At 37.1% G+C, this 17,212-nt stretch overlaps 1 protein-coding gene across 1 annotated transcript in view; it reads left to right on the plus strand.

The window, feature by feature from the left end:
• The window catches only part of cemip (cell migration inducing hyaluronidase 1), a 177,300-nt gene that overhangs the window by 96,504 nt on the left and 63,584 nt on the right, over window positions 1-17,212 (plus strand). The window contains exons 9-11 of the mRNA XM_052130572.1: window positions 1,505-1,626; window positions 2,701-2,848; window positions 7,044-7,235. Coding sequence (XP_051986532.1) covers window positions 1,505-1,626; window positions 2,701-2,848; window positions 7,044-7,235 — 462 coding nt within the window. The remainder of the gene's footprint in view (window positions 1-1,504; window positions 1,627-2,700; window positions 2,849-7,043; window positions 7,236-17,212) is intronic.

A 17,212-nucleotide genomic window follows, 5' to 3' on the forward strand; every position in this document is an offset into this window, starting at 1 on the left:
CTTTTAGCAGATTTATGCATTTAAAATGTACAGCCTTTCTCTTCCAGTAGATCATCTCCTGCTTTGGGGCATATACATGTCTAAATTTTTGTCCAGTAAAATGCTCTTGCCTTGCCTCCACCTCTGAATAGCTATAGCAAGTAGCAAATCTTTGGCAAAGGACTACTTAGCTTACTGCTTATTGCATGGGGAGCAGTAAACACTATATACCTACTTTTTATATAGTATGTAAAACTGTACATATTGTGCATGAAAAAAAATACTTAAACAGTGTACTGTTTAGTGTACTACAGTAGTGTTACATCATGACCTCATTACTTTGCATGTTTAAATCTGTGAGTGACGTCCAGCTATATTCAGGGAGGGGGCCATGGTTATTTTGCATTTATTTTATTTACTTATCATTTTAGGTCACCACTTGATGTTCAAAGTAAAATCTGGGTCCTGAAGCAAAACCAGTTGAGAACCACTAGATTAAAGGAATATTAAGGGTTCAATACAAGTTACGCTCAATCAACAGCATTTATGGCATAACGTTTAATTTAATTATTCTTTAAAAAAAATCTAATATCTAAAATCTGGGTTCCAATGAGACACTTACAATGGAAGTGATTGGGGCAAAAAAATACTATTTAAAAAGTATAGCCACAAGACATAAACAATATGTTTGTAAACATGATTTTAGTGTGATAAAATCACTTACTAACCCTTTCTATGTAAAGTTATAGCCAATTGTACAACTTCATTGCCATGACGATGTAATGTCTGCCTTTAAACTCTCTAAAAATGGGCCCATTCACTTCCATTGTAAGTGCCTCGATGTAACCAAAATGTTACTTTTTTTAAGAAAAAGAGAGAAGAGTCGAAATACATTTTTGTGGTTATTAATATTATGCCAAAAATGCTGCTGATTGAGCTTAACTTGAATTAAACCCGGAATATTCCTTTCAGTAATGCTTTATGGTACATTGTAAAACAAATTTTGAGTGACTGTACAGTGCAATCGTATGACAGTATGCAATAAACAATAAATCAAAATACACACTACAGTATGTCACCAATTTACAATCCAATTTCCCATGTTAAAATCCACGGTAAATGCTCTACCACACAGTTGGAGTGGATTCTAAGAGCTCTTTTTAATTTATTGTAGCCTCTAATAATGTTCAAGCATCCCCCGTAGAGCGTGAACACTTGTTCAGATTTATCGTGGTCATAGCAGAAATTTAAGTTGAATTTCTTTCATTTGCATGGCTTGTAACGGTGTTGTTTTATTTTGTTTGATTTGAATAAAGTGCAACAAAAGTAGGCTGAATTCCAAGGAGGTTTAGATGTGCAGGCAGGAAAACAGGGAGGATGAACTGCAATTATCTCTGCATAAATACGCTTTGACAGGCAGAATTGCAAAACAGGAAGATTAAAGATGTAAATGAGACTAATATCTACAGAGCCTGTCTGCAGCATTCTTGTGCTTTAATGTGTGTGTTTGTGTGTGTGTGATTAGAGGCTGAGTGGACAGAGTGGTTTAACCGTGATGACGAGAGGGGTTCAGGGGACTGGGAGAAACTGTCTGACCTCCACAAAGCTTTTCCAGACCGTGTGTGCAGTAACCCCTTAGATATTGAGGTAAGCATACTTGTGTGTTTACATAGGTTATGTTCGGAAGTGAATACCAGCTTACTATTTACTGAAAACTGCTAATTATACAGAACTGTTTTTTAAGAAAGGTATGTGAAACAGAATATATTTTGCAGCCATTCATTTTTCAAACAGCAGTATACTACATTATTGTAGTTATATTTATATTACAGTATGTGGTTATTTTTAAAACTAAGTAAAAAAAATCCCTGCTGATTTACTTTGTTCATTCGCCACACTGGAAAAGCACACTGCTTCCATTATTGCCGCTAATACCAAAACCAATGCCATTAATGAAAAAAATGACTAATATTGGTAGAAATGTTCACCAATATAGCATGTATCTCTCAATAAATCAAATCCATACAAGCTTTGACATTAAAGGAATAGTTCACCCAAAAATGAAAATTCTCTCATTATTTACTCTCATGCCGTCCCAGATGTGTATGACTTTCTTTCTTCAGCAGAACACAAATTAAGATTTTTAGAAGAAAAATCCATACAATGCAAGTGAATGGGTGCCAACATTTTGAAGCTCCAAAAGTCACACAAGTCAGCATAAAAGTAATCCCTAAGACTCCAGTGGTTAAATCAATGTCTCAAGAAGCGATTTGATAGGTGTGGGCGAGAAACAGATCAATATTTAAGTCTTTTTACTATAAATTTATTATAAATGCTCTTCCCTGCTCAATCAGTCTCCACATTAACTTTCACATTCTTCTTCTTGTGTTTTGGTGATTCACATTCTTCATGCATACACCCCCTATTGGGCAGGGAGAAGAATTTCTAGCAAAAATTTACTTAAATATTGCTCTGTTTTTCACCCACACCTATAATATCACTTCAGAAGACATGGATTTAACCACTTGTTTCACTTATATTGTATGGACCTACAGAGCTGCAATACTCTTCTAAAAATCTTCATTTGTGTGCTGCTGCAGAAGAAAGTAAGTCATGGATATCTGGGATGGCTTAGAGGGTGAGTAAATGATGAGAGATTTTTCATTTTTGGTGCGAACTATTCCTGTAACTGTATTTAAAACTGTCCTTCTTTGCCTTCAGGCAGAAACTCTTGACGGCATCCCTGCCAACATTACAGGAGAAGTTTTCTCCAAGTTTGACAGAAACTACGGCTTTGTGTGCCTCAACAAAGACCAAGTGGACAAGATTTGCCACAACTACCATGTGCGTTTCCTGTGCAGCAAACTTGGTAGGTTTAAAGCAATCTGCTATTTTCTTCCAGAGAAACACTTCGCAGAATACAATTATCCATGTTAGCAATGTGTGCATATTTACAGTACAGTTTAAAGGGATTGTTCACCCAAAAAGAAAATTCTGCCATCTTTTACTCCCCCTTATCCTGTTCTAACCACACATGACTTATTTTTTCTGGGGAACAAAAAAGGAGAAGTTTGGCAGAATGATCACGCTGCTCTTTTCCAAACAATGAAAGTAAATGGGGATGGACACTGTTGACTTCCAAAAAGTACCATAGAAGTATACCATGTGACTCATGGGCTATATTCCAAGTCTTTTGAAGTCATGAAATAGGTTTGTGTGTGAAACAGACTGAAATTACCAGAGAAATAAATTCCCTGCACCGTAGCTCACAAATCTCATTTGCACTTTCTCATATTCAACCTTGGTGCTTTAAAGGAATAGTTCATTATTTACTCTCCCTCATGGCATCGCAGATATGTATGACTTTCTTTCTTCAGCTGAACACAAAGGAAGATTTTTAGAAGAATATCTCAGGTCTGTTGATCCATTCAATGCAAGTGAATGGTGGCCAGAACTTTGAAGCTCCAAAAAGCACATAAAGGCAGCACCAGATATATATATATATAAAATGATGCCAGTGGTTAAATCCATGTCTTCTGTAGTGATGATAGGTGTGGGTGAGAAACAGATCAATAATTAAATAATTTCTGCACAGTAGGTGAAGAAGATGAAGAATGTGAATCACCTTAAACAATAGAAGAAGAATGTGAAATTGGAGATTTATAGTAAAAACTTAAATATTGATCTGTTTATCATATCGCTTCTGAAGACATGACTTTAACCACTGGATTCATATGGGTTACTTTTAAATTACATTTATGTGATTTTTGGCACTACAAATTTCTGGGCACCATTTACTTGCAGAGTGTGGACCTACAGAGATGAGATATTCTTCTAAAAATCTAAATTTTTGTTCTGCAGAAGAAAGAAAGTCATACTCCTGTGATAACATGAGGTTGAGTAACGATGAGAGACTTTCATTTTTGGATGAACTCTCCCTTTAAGATGCAGTGTGCAAGGTTTGACATCTAGGATGCCAAATGCAACTGAATAATAACTTATATCTTAAATAAAATTTGTATAGAAAAGAACAGTATGCAGAGTTCACAGTGCATTCCAAATAAGAAAGAAAATCATACGGGTTTGGAACAACAGGAGGGTGAGTAAATGATGGCATAGTTTAAATTCTTGGGGTGAAAAAACCCTTTAAGGTTTGAGAATTTACCACTATGCACACCTCTGGGCTTTTGTAGGCACAGGGTCACATGACGCGGCCGCATTCCATCATTTTCACACAACAACAAACATTTGGGGAATTTTTAGAGTTCATAACACAGCAACCCAAGGAATCCAGTTTTATAAATATAGATCCTAATATCACATGGATTAAAAGATCTGTTTCGAATAATTTAGCTTGGATTTAAATCTCCGAGGTTCATGGCTTACCTTAATCTTAACCTTATCTCACCCAATGCCTCACAGAGGACTTTATTAGAGTTTGAAAAATCAAAATTAACCCTATTTACTTCCTTATAGTAGGATTCAGGTTTAATGTACATGATTCATCTGTGCACATATTTTTGAAAATAAAAAATAAGTTTTTCTTTATAACCACTTGTAATGTAATAATATAATGTAATACATGTAATCACTTGCTCGGCCTCTGAAACGACTTTCCTTTTTTTGGCTGATTTCACGAAACCCTCGTACTTTTACAACCCCTCAGCTCCAACTATCCGACTCCATTCCGGTATGTAACACTCACAATGTTTTTAGTCTAATCATTTCTTGAGAGACTAAATATAATCCAGATTCTGCCCTATATACTGTTTCACTTCGAAGTATGTCCAATTACTAAAGTAAAATGGGTTGTGAATAGCATTTCACTTTGACTTTAACACCATGGCAAAGAGTCTTTTCACTAATTTTGAGTTTCTGTCAGAATTACTTTTTTATTTTTAATTGTGAGGAAAAGCTGTAATGCCCTTAAAAAGGGATTTTTGATGACTTCCATTTCAACCCGCACAGACCATTTCTGATAAATGTTTACAAACAACTTGAGCTCTTGCACTTGTCAAATAAAGTGTGCATTTTGCGGTCTATATTTAGACAAAGTGGACGAGAAAGCTTCAAAAATACACTTCCCACTCTACGTTGTAATTTTTCACATTGATTTTTGTCCTCTAAACATAATCTTTGTGAAGTGCAGGAGTGCACCAAAACTGAGATTTTATTGTCAATCAAATTAAACTGCTCACAAAGATTACAGATACAAATCCACAAAGTGCTGCATATTGTGCTCTTACTGTTATTCATTTTACCAGAACTTGGAGGTCAAAAAAATCCCTGTGTTGAAGTTTGTAGCCACATGTTGCAAGATTGTATTTACCTAAAATGGATCATAGTGCATCATAGTAAACAACTTGTTTACTGATTGAAATGAGTTAGAATCTAAGCCCCTGTCTGCATTCCAAATCAGTCCAGAATGATCCATATTCATTGCTAAAATGCTACCAAGTAGCATGGACGTTACCCCAACTAATTGCAAGTCAGAATTCTACCATGTATTGCTCTTAATCTATAAACGATTCTTGCCATTAGCCCTCAGCAGTCCTCTGGTGGTTTTCTCATTGACGTTTGCACCATTGATTAATTATATTCCACCATGAAAAGAGAACACATGACATCTGGTTTTGATTTATAAATAAACGTGGCAATGAGAAGGTCTTTCCCCATCATTTACTGACAAACAATAGTCCGGTTTTGGTATTGTTGCTGACTTGCTTTCACATGATAGATTCAAACGCTGATTGCAGTGTGGAACTTTTTTCAACAAACTGCCATTCATTCTGCTGTCCATGCTTCTTAGTATGTTATGTAATATAATTTATTGCGACATGATAGCTTTATTGCAAAAGCATTGTAAGCAAGTAACATGATTTCCGATGTTATGGATGCTGTTGTATTTTATAATATTTTGTTTTACACGTATAGGCCTACAATGATTCCAAAATATATTTGGACATGTAAGTCCCACTTAAAAAGGTCTGAATGTCATTACATATAATACAAAATATAAAACCTAGTAGCATCTGCAAACGAATGATGCTAGACCTCTTTTTTCACTAACTTCACCTTGAGCTGTAGTTGCTATTACTTTTTGAAGGAATAGTCTGGGTTCAATACAAGTTAAGCTCAATAAACAGCCTTTGTGCCATAATATTGATTACCACAATAATTCATTTTGACAAAATTACAATGGAAGTGAATCGTATATAAGTGTAAAATTATAGCCAATTGTACAACATGACTGTAAAAATGGCAATAAAAACAACTTTACAGCTCAAATAAAACATGAGTTTTAACAGAAGAATGAATGTAAGTGCTTTTATAAAATTATAAGCATTCACATTTCTGCCATTTAAACCCTCCAAAAATTGGCCCCATTTACTTCCATTGTAAGTGCCTTACCTTGACCTCGAGTTTTCCTCTTTTATAAAGAAAAAGGGATGAGTCCAAATGTATTTTTGTGATTTTTGTATTTTTATGCCACAAATGCTTCTGATTGAGCTTAACTTGTATTAAACCCAGAATATTCCTTTAACCAACTGGATTTAAAGTGATTTTAGTGGCTAAATGAAGTCAGCTTCACACAGTTGTCCTAGTAGAGTAACCACATGTGTAGTTCATTACATTTATAGGCATGTTTAACTAATGATTGGCAAACAGATAGAAATACAACTGAACAGTATATCTATTGTTTTAAGAATTTTAAATCTAATAAATCCTCACCTTTTGTGACCTGTTTTTCTTGAAAAGTGTGCTATCTTTCTTAAAAATAAATACCACTTTGTTTCATATTTGGTTATCTAATATAATGAGATTTATACATTTTTAAATTGGAACTAAGTTTCGATAATGCTTTTTTGTTCTGTTTTTGTTTTGTTCTGTATATTCAGTGTTCGAGTAAACCAACTGAATCTGCAAACAGTCATGCATCTTTATAGATCTTAGATAAGATTAGATTAACACAATTAATTTAATAATCACAGTTATTGAACATACAGTATATGCCTTCTAAATGTACTGTAGGTGCTCTTGTGTGTTTATGTGTTCATCAACAGTGCGTCCACAGGCTTCCATCTCCATAGACACCCTGTCTAACTGCAGTATTCTGGAGCTGACAGACAAACCTCACGGCTGGACGTTTGGTGATAGGATCGTGGTGGCCAGCACAGACTATTCCATGCACCAAGCGGAAGAGTTCAGCATCCTGCCTTGCCCCTCATGCTCAAGGAACCAGATCAAAGTAGAAGGTCAGTTATTGTTCCTCTGAAACTTTCCATTGATCTACTGCTTTTATTGTTAAATAACAGCAAAGCAATGAGCCGTGTCATAAGGGTTAGCGCATAGGCCGTGAAACATAGAACTGTGCTGAAAAGTGTGTTCGAATTTAGCTTGTGGCATTGGCATTCCTTGATACTGTCCCAACATTTCCTTTCTAGTACACTAGTACAACCCTAATTTTGAAAAAGTTGGAACAGTATGAAAAATGCTAATAAAACAAAAATGAGTTTTGTAAATTATATTCACCCTTTGCTTTATTGAAAGCACTACAACTACATTTGATAGTTGTTGTTTTTTTTTTTTTAATGTACAGTAATTTTAATTCAGTTGATTGCAACTCACTCCAAAAAAGTTGGGTTTGTCGAGTGTTTTCCACTGTGAAACATCACCATTTGTTCTAATACTATTGCTCTATTGTTACATAGTAAAGTCTTAACTTGCATCTGTGGATGCAGTGGTGAATGGTGTTGACTAACAAAGGTTTACTAAAGTTATCCCAAGCCCATGTTCATGATATCCATTACAGTGTCCTTTTTTACTATATTGAGCTCTATAGATGGTGAAACGCCCCAAATCCTTCCAATGTGTCTTTGGGAAACGTTGTTCTCAAAGTGCTGCATTATTTGCTGAAGCATCTCTTTGCAAATTGACAAGTCTTGAACAATCCTTGCTCTTGATGGACTAGGCTGTTTTTGAGGCTCCTTATACCAGTATATAGTACTATGACACAATTGCCTCACCTGTTTAACATCTCTTTCACATCGCCTTGTAATTCAACTAGTCCAATTGTTATTAGTCTTAAATTGCCCCTGTCCCAACCTTTTTGAAGCGTGTTGCAATCAACTGGTTTGAAATGACTGTACATTTTCAAAGTAAACAATGCAATTCACTAGGTAAAACATCATATAATGTGTAGTTGTGGTGCTTTCAATATAGCAAAGGGTGAATTTAATTTACAAATCACTCCTTTTTGTTTTTATTAGCATTTTTCACATTGTACCAGCTTTTTTGGAATTGGGGTTGTGCTAGTACACATATTACAGCAACGGTTTCTACATTCATTTTGAGTTGCACAAGAAGAAAGTATGGATGTCACAAGTAATCAACTAATGGAGTAATCTTTGTGCACCAGCAAGTGGACTATTAAAAAATTTTCCTTTGCGCATTTGCCTGCCAGGAGTAGTGCTAAATTATACTGTACTTTCCAAGTTAATCTCTTTTAACAAATCCCCCAGTTAAAATTGAGTCCACTGAAGGGTGCTGTGGATGTGTTTCATTGAGGTGTTGGATGATAGTAGGAGAAATCATGGCATATGTGCTTTTGAAAGCAAAGCAGAGTGTGGCAATACCTGTAATATTTTGGTTCTTATCTCTGAATTCTTCTCTATTGATATTTGTATCTTGTTGGTGTCATGCAAACCAATGGACGAGGATCTGTTTTTATGGTTAAAAGACAATGCATGCTGTAAGACACTCAGAAGCTTGTCAGACCAGTATGTGTGTTAAATTTCTGAACACAGGCAGAGAGCATTTTATAAAAGGCCAAACTTTATTAACCATTAGTTTTTTCTAAACAGTAACATGTTAAATGATAAAAATGTGATAGCATTTACGTAGGCTCAGAGTTTAAATAGGCGCATTACCCTAATATCGTCAGTATTGGTTTCTGTGTAAGCTCCGGCTAAGTGCAAATGTATTTGCTAATATAAAAAATAAATATATTTTATTAATGCATATTGCTCATTCATTTTCCCCCCAAAAGAAAAGCATAGTTTGTAACTTAAAGGACTGATTCATTAAAAATAACTGGCTTATAAGAATATTTAGTCTAAATTTCAATTTAGACTGCATGCTCACAACTAATTTTCCATATCACTGAAGACTCAGTAGTGGCGCAGTTGCTCCACTGCTGAATAGAAACAGCTAGCTTAACCCAGATTTCCCTCTTTGTCTGTGAAAAAGTTAGTGATGTCAAAGGGATTTCATCATGGCAAATCACCAAGACTAGGTGATTGGGAGCATTAGATGAAATTTTACATCAGAGAAAATGTTGAAAAACATTTTCCTCATAGCCACAAAGTACTCAAATTTCAAATAAACTCCTTTCAAAATAATTCCTTCAATCTTGTGCCCCCAAGGGGTTGGAATGCCTTACATCACATTGAGGAAAGCGCAGAGCAATTAAAGGTGAAGATTGACTTTAGAACACTTTTAGTGAACTTATAGGCTAAAGTGTATGTGAACATCTCATTCTCTTGTTTACAGCCAACTTGTCTTTATATTCTTGTGCAATGATGTATGGGTATTTTACATTACATTAACAATGACATAGAGGAGTCATAAAAGTAATCCATATGACTCCAGTGGTTAAATCCATGTCTTCAGAAGCAATATAATAGGTGTGGTTGAGAAACAGATCAATATTTAATCCTTTTTTATTTTCAGTCTCCTGCTTTGACCAGCCCCAAACTAGGAGGTGGCTGAATATGAAAGTGAAAGTGTAAATTTACAGTTAAAAAAGACTTTGATTACTTTTATACTGCATTTTGGACCTTCAAAGTTCTGGTCACAATTCACTTGGCTTTTATGGAGCTACAGAGCTGAGATATTTTTATATCGTATATGAAATATCGTTTGTGTTCAGCAAGTCAAGTTATTTATATTTGTATAGTGCTTTTCACAACACACATTGCTTCAAAGCAGCTTTACAGGAAATCATGCATTAACAAAAATTAAACTGTAATATCTATAAAGCCTTAGAGTGATCATTGTGCAGTTTGATTAAATATGATTGTAAATTGTGTATACAAATTTCATAATTAAATAATTTAATTTAGATCTCATGTGAGCATGCTGAAGGCGTTTGTGGCAAGGAACACAAAACTCCATAAGATGTTGTTTAATGAAGAAAAATAACCCTGGGAGAAACCAGGCTCACTGTGGGAGCCAGTTCCCCTCTGGCTAAACAGCATGAATATAATGCCAATATTAGTCGTGTGCAGTGCAAGTCATGGTTTAAATTTTTTTTAATTACTGTCCAGTGTTTAAAAAAAGATAATAATATTTTTACTTAATGACTAATGTCTTTGAAGTTCATCCTGGATTAACTGCAGAAATTCACATATATGCATTGTTCTTTGTTAGTTGGCAGATGAAGGCTTTTGTTGGCAATTAAATGATAGTCTATGTACTCCATTTCAAGAGTGTAGTCAATCAATAGACAAAGGTGATGCAGTTCAACCGGCTGGTCATTTCGGTGAGGTTCGGTGCGGTTCATCCTAAATCCAAGTTTCAGGCAGTGGCATATGTAGTAACCAATGTCATATAGTTGGAGTTGGCATCAGTTCATAAATAAATGAAGCCCATTCAACTCGCTGCATTTGAGTCCTCATCTTCTCTCTATCCAGCCCATCCTGACAGAACGAACTGGCCAACAGAGGATTCAGCGGTAAGGATGGGCATTTTCCTTTTTCCATCTCCCACTACTGAGTATTCCATCCAGCTACATATGGCCCAACTCGTTCACCTCCGCAAGGTCAATCAGGGGAAGGCTAAGGAGAGGGACCTTGCCTGCAATTTTCTTATCACAGTGGACGAGCTGGATTATACTAAGGCTGACCTTAAGAGGTTTTTAACACCTGCCTCAATCAGCCTCTTAGCCAGTGGGAGATGGGGAATCTGGGGCATCTGGAGTTTTGGGACATTGTCTACCACATTTTCCATCATGGGGAGTCTGAACTCCCATTCCGAGAGGAGCTCCCCCAGGTAGACTATCCCACCATCCCACCCTTGGTTAGCCAGATCCCCAGCCCTCCGATGACTCGTTTGAAGAGAGACGAAGGAGGAGGAAGAACGGTACCGGCTCTTTTCTTGCCGACTGCAGGAGGTGGAGGGGCCCTCTGCTTACTGCTTGGAGGCGGAGGGGCCCACAGTTGACTGCCAGGAGATGGAGGAGCCGTTTGCTGACCCCCAGTAGGCGGAGGAGCCGTTTGCTGACCCCCAGGAGGCGGAGGGGCCCGCTGCTGAATGCCAGGAGGTGGAGGAGCCGGTTGCTGACCGCCAGGAGGTGGCGGAGCTGGTTAATGACTGCCAGGTGGCCGTCGACGGGCCTGTCCAGTTCCCCGTGGCCATCGATGAGCCTGTTCAGTTCCCCATGGCCGTCGACGGGCCTGGTGAACCATATGTTTTGCACTGTTGTTTAAAAAAACTGGCTCCTTTGAATAATTATTTTGGAAATCGAAATAGAGCCGGCTTGAGACTCGTTCCATTGGGAATAAAATACACTGGTAAAACTGTTTGTTTTTATAATGTAGAGTCAGTAGAGGGCAGCGCTTTTGCAGAGATGTGCTGCTGGAAACACTTTCAGAGTATTTGGGGACAGTGTTCCAGACAAATCGGTGGAAAATTCCACACTTGAGAACCGTTAACGGAACCAAAAGTCATGAAGATCATACGATTCCAGTATTTTTTAAAGAATGGAACTGGTTCTGAACAAGAACCGATTCTCAGTTTCCAACCCTAGTTTCGTCTATTGTGTTTGGTGTGAGCACCATGTGCTCTCCAGTCTCTGGTCTTGGCCACGCCCCCTTGTTACATTGTTATCAGTTAATTTGACTCACCTGCTTTCCCTTGTTACACTCTTTACTTCCATCCATATTTAACCTTGCTTTGTTTTCTGTCCTGTGCCAGTTCGTTGTGGATGTTTACCCTATTTTCTGGTTGATAGGGAACGCTGGCACGTCTGGCTGCCGCTCCGCTCACCGTTAAAATGTTTATTTATTTATTTATTTTACTGGTAGCGTGGATTTTCAGAGCCTCGAAGTTTTAAGTTTTATATCAGAGCACCATTTTATATGTTCTTTCTGGCGATGTGGGATTACCTTTTAAACTTTGGACTGCTGTTATTATCTGTGAGCGTCCTATGGTGTAGTCTACCCTGTCACCTTGCCCAGGATTGACATCATTTTTAGGCTACTGTGGATGTTGGGTCCCGTCATGACTTTAAGGTACACTGCACAGCAGCTACTGAATTTAAAACGGAACTATTATTTGCCGAAAGACACTCAAGAACTTTTTCAAAATAATAGGTATATTGCGTCCAAAACGCTACAAGCATCGCAGTTCAAGGCGCAGTTTTGTCTCTTCGTCTTCGACTGCAATCTCTATACCTCTGTTTCAGCAGAAAGCCAAAAGACTGATTTATACTGCCGTTAACTTTAACAATTTGTCATCGCTTCCATGTCTGGAGGTTTCCCCATCTTCTCTGTCTGGTTAAAACAGCATTATTTAATGCACGCTTTGTGAATAACAAGGCTCTGCTGTTATCGGACATTATAACAGAAAAATAATAGACTTTTTAAGCTTAATAGAAACATGGCATAAACTTGTGATGGTTTCCTCTTTAATCAAATTACTCCCATGGGCTATGGGTTGTTTGATCTCCCACGACTCTCTCGCAGAGGTGGGGTATTATGGTGCTTCACAACCTAAATTACAACACAAGTCCTGTGTCTGTACCACAGTTCACTTCATTTGAGTGCCTTGTTCTGAGTGTCTCTGCCCCTCACACTACCATCATCGCTACAGTCTACAGACCTCCAAAGACTAATGAAGCCTTTTTTACTTCATTTGCTGATTTTCTGTCTCTGCTGTGCCTCAAGTTCAAGAGAATTCCTATTTTGGGGGACTTTAACATCCACATTGCCTCAAAAGACTCCGTATTGACAAAGGATATTCTCTCTTTATTGGAGTGCTTTGATTTGATCCAGTTTGTTAACTGTTGTACACCTAACAAAGGTCACAACTTAGACCTTGATATTGCAAATGGTTCTTGATGAGTTTTGAGCTTTCTTCTGTCTATTTTAGGTCTCTCTGACCATTTAGCCATCATTTTTAAAATGGAATTACCAAACATGAATTCTTCTCACACTGTACAATATCGTAAATGGAAATCTATTGATTTGTCAGCTTTTACGAACTCTGTTTCTTTTTGAAGTTGTTTTTCTTCTGATCTTCTTGAAGACAAGATTTCTTTGTTAAACACTGTTCTCTCATCTGGCTTAGATGATTTTGCTCTACTGAAATCATGGACTATCTCTTTGCGTTCTGCTCCCTGGTATAATGACAATCTGATCCAGTTTTGCCTCTCTGTGTCCCATTGTTTTGGACATTTATAAATGACTCTTTGCGTACTTTTGTTGTGCCTGCAGCATTTAAAATTGCTGCTGTAACTCCAGTTCCAAAAAAGCCTAATATGGATTTGGATAATTTGAGCAAATTCCCTCCCATTTCAAATCTTCCCTTCCTTGCAAAAATCTTAGAGCGAGCTGTTGCCTCTCAATTACTCAATTACCTCATTGTCGATGATCTCTTTGAGCCATTTCAGTCTGGTTTTCTGAAATGTCATTGTACAGAAACGGCTCTAGTCAAGGTCACTAATGACTTGTTAATGGCTTCAGACTCAGGCTCTTTTTCTATTCTCATCCTTCTTGGTCTCAGTGCTGCTTTCGACACTGTTGATCACACCGTTTTACTCACCTATCTGAATCTGTCTTTGGTGTCTCCGGTACTGCATTAAACTGGTTCAGGTCCTACCTTTTGATCGTAGACAGTTTGTCTCTCTAGGTGGTTACAGGTCTGAGATTGGTTGTCCACTCTGGTGTCCCACAGGGTTCAATTTTGGGCCCTTTTTAGTATTTATATTTTTCCTCTTGGTCAGCTTTTAATATCACTGGGTCTTAATTATTATTTCTACGCAGACAACACACAGATATATATTCATTCTAAACCTGGTGAAAATCTGCTGATGCCTTTTTTTCAAACTGCATTTCTGAGATAAAAACTTGGATGGCACAAAATGGTCTTTGTCTTAACAGTAATAAGACAGTGGTTATCCTTATTGGATCTCCTCACCAGCTTCGGAAGTCTGGCTCCTTAACTCTATCCATTGAGGGCTAAGTTTTGGAGCTTCAAACTAAAATGAAAAATCTGGGTTTAATACTTGACGCAAATTTGTCATTTGATCCACATGTAAAAAATACTGTTAAAACATGTTATCATCTTTTGCTGCGCCCTATGTTAACATTCTTGGTGGCTGAAAAGCTGATCTAGTTTAGTTTTCTCTCGCATTGATTATTGCAATGCTCTCCTTGCCAGAGTTTCAAAATCAACATTAAATAATTTGCAATATGTGCAAAACTCAGCTGCCAGAATCCTGACATGTGCCAGGGCAAGTGACCACATCACTCCTATCTTGGAATCCTTGCACTGGCTCCCTGTCAGGTTTTGTGTTGATTTTAAAATTCTTATGCTTACCTAAAAAGGCTTTGCATGGTTTGGTTCCCCAATATTTGTCTGAGCTTTTAACCCCGTACACACCAAGCGCGATCTCCGCTCCTCTAAATCTGGCTTTTTATTTGTTCCTCAGACTCATTTGTGCTCTATGGGTGACAGGGCATTCTCTTCTTTTGCTCCAAAGCTATGGCACTCTCTACCCTCAGAACGTATAGAAGTTCAGTCTTTTAATGTGTTTAAATCATGTCTTAAAACATATATTTTTTAAGAGGCTTTTAATTGATTATTTTAAATTAAATGAGATATTTTCGGTGTTTTATCATTAGTTGTTCTGAGATGCAAGTTTTATCCATTTGTATTAAGCGCTGTATTTTTATATTTGTATTTTTCCTTTCTATATAAAGCACTTTGAGAGGTTTCTATAAAGGCGCTATATAAAATAAAATGTATTATTATTAGGTGTCTTCCTTGTTAGTTCGTGTCTTGTCCAGTCATGCCTGTTCCAGCCTGGTGCATTGAGCCCTGTCAATCTGCAGAATTCTACCAAAGTCCTTGGAGTTCTGCCCTGGACCTTGGCGTTTACCCCTTTGGGGTAGTTTTTGTTTGTTTTTGAATATAAATAAAGCCCATCATACTCACTGCATTTGTGTCCTTGCCTTCTCTCTATCCAGCCCACCCTGATAAATTAATCATTATTGTTGGGGTCATTGTCCTGTTGAAGAATAGGTTTGCCTGAAATGCCTTTCTCTGGCTGCTTACTACCATGCTTGTCGTCAGGATGGTGTTGCAGGGGCTGTGTTTGGTTTACGCTAAATATAGTACTTGGATTTCAGGCCAAAGTGCTCAACGTTAGTGTCAAAAGATTGCAGAGTTTGTCAAATGGCTTTTAGCAAACTCCAGGCTTGACTTAATATTGCCATATTTCTCTGTGATGGGGCTGAAAAGATTAGGGATGTCTGGATAGTTTCTCTTATTTCTTCCAATAAGCTCTTCAGTTCTGTCAATGGTTGTAGCTGAGCCCCTGTGCACTTCTTTAGCAATTGCCTCTCTTGTTCAGTTGTTCAATTTGGTAGATCCGATCTTCGACGAGTGTGGGCTTTGCACCATTTCCGTCCATTTTTCGACAATGAACATGAAGTGCTCTTCTAATCATAACCTTGTCCAGCTTCTTTTTTTTTAATAATTTCGAAGGAACTTTTAATCAAAATCAGAGGCACTGCCCCCATTGGACAAAGTGCAAAGTACAAACTTCACACTCATACTACTCATTTGTATATACAGGAATATTTCACAATAAACTAAAACTATATTATTTTTCTGTACTTATAATCAACATCCTAGAATCAATATTTTTATATTTTTTTCATCACCTTATAGTCGATTATGTCAATCGCAATGCTTTATTGGATTGTAGTTTGTGCCCTAGTAAAAGACGTCACATTACTAGCTTGTACCTTTTTGTCTTTTCATCCAATTTTCAAATAGCTTTTTGCTTCAAAACAAAGTTTGTAATGTTGTTATTCACCTCTGTGCTGGTTGGTTTGGTTCATGGCTTACAACACTTTTATTAAGGATTTTATGGAATTGAATGGTAAAAATACTCCTGGAACCCCCTTTCCACAAAGTATACATGCAGTGCTACATTAGTTTCCTTCGAAGTCAGTATTATTGTTTCAGTAGTGAACTTATGATGTCTTAAAATGCTGCCTAAATAGGCAGCTTACTAGTTTTTGAAACAAATCCAATTTATTTCTCTCTATCAAAAGGTTTATTGAGTCCTGCATGTTTTTGATTGGGGCTTATTTTTTCACAATGGCTTTGAAATGTAAGCCTTTTTTTTTTTTTGCTCTGTTCACATTGCTGCAAGTGGTTCTCCTTTTGTGTGTGTTTTTTAAGGGGATTAGAATTTAAAATTCCACATTTTTCAAAACGCCACATAATCATGCAAAGCAAACACATGTCTGACATCAACACCCACACTGCACCAATAATTGCTGTTTCTCCAAGGTAGTATCCCTTTACCATTCAATTAATTAGCATACACATTTTAAAGCTAAAATTCCACAACTGGTATGCACGCAAACCAAGAGCAAAACACCAAAGTGGGCACAGTGTACTTTAACATCCTTTTAACAATTTGTCTTTACTATTATGTCTTTGTGCAGTGACTCTGGGCTGTTGACAAATTCCATCACTTCATTTCCATAAACAATATGTATTTTTCCATGTTTTTAACTGATGTCTGCCAGATGTAAAATTACACCAGATGGCATCAAGATATGTGGTGTTATTCTGTGAAAAGCATTATAAATGTTGGTTCTTTGTATGCAGTGTACCAACTATGTGAATTTTGCACCTTTTCTGTACTCATTTAAGGGTGCTGCAAGCAATAAAAGCCATCTAGTTAACCTAAACCAAACTTGCCCACTGAATTTGAATGCCCTCTCTTTTCTCTAAAACCCCTGAAAGGACATGTAAGTAAACCTGAATGTTCAAAATAAGTGACAAGAGTTGCCACTTCATTTTCTCATTGGCTAACACTATTCCAAAAAATTGTTAGCAGCAACTTTATTAGCCCAATGGCCTACTGTATCAACAAAAATAAAGTAATATGAGTAGTTGACTGATAGAAACAGACACACACACAAACACT

Source organism: Xyrauchen texanus, chromosome 1, assembly GCF_025860055.1.
Source record: "Xyrauchen texanus isolate HMW12.3.18 chromosome 1, RBS_HiC_50CHRs, whole genome shotgun sequence".
In the NCBI taxonomy this organism is placed as follows: Eukaryota; Metazoa; Chordata; class Actinopteri; order Cypriniformes; family Catostomidae; genus Xyrauchen; species Xyrauchen texanus.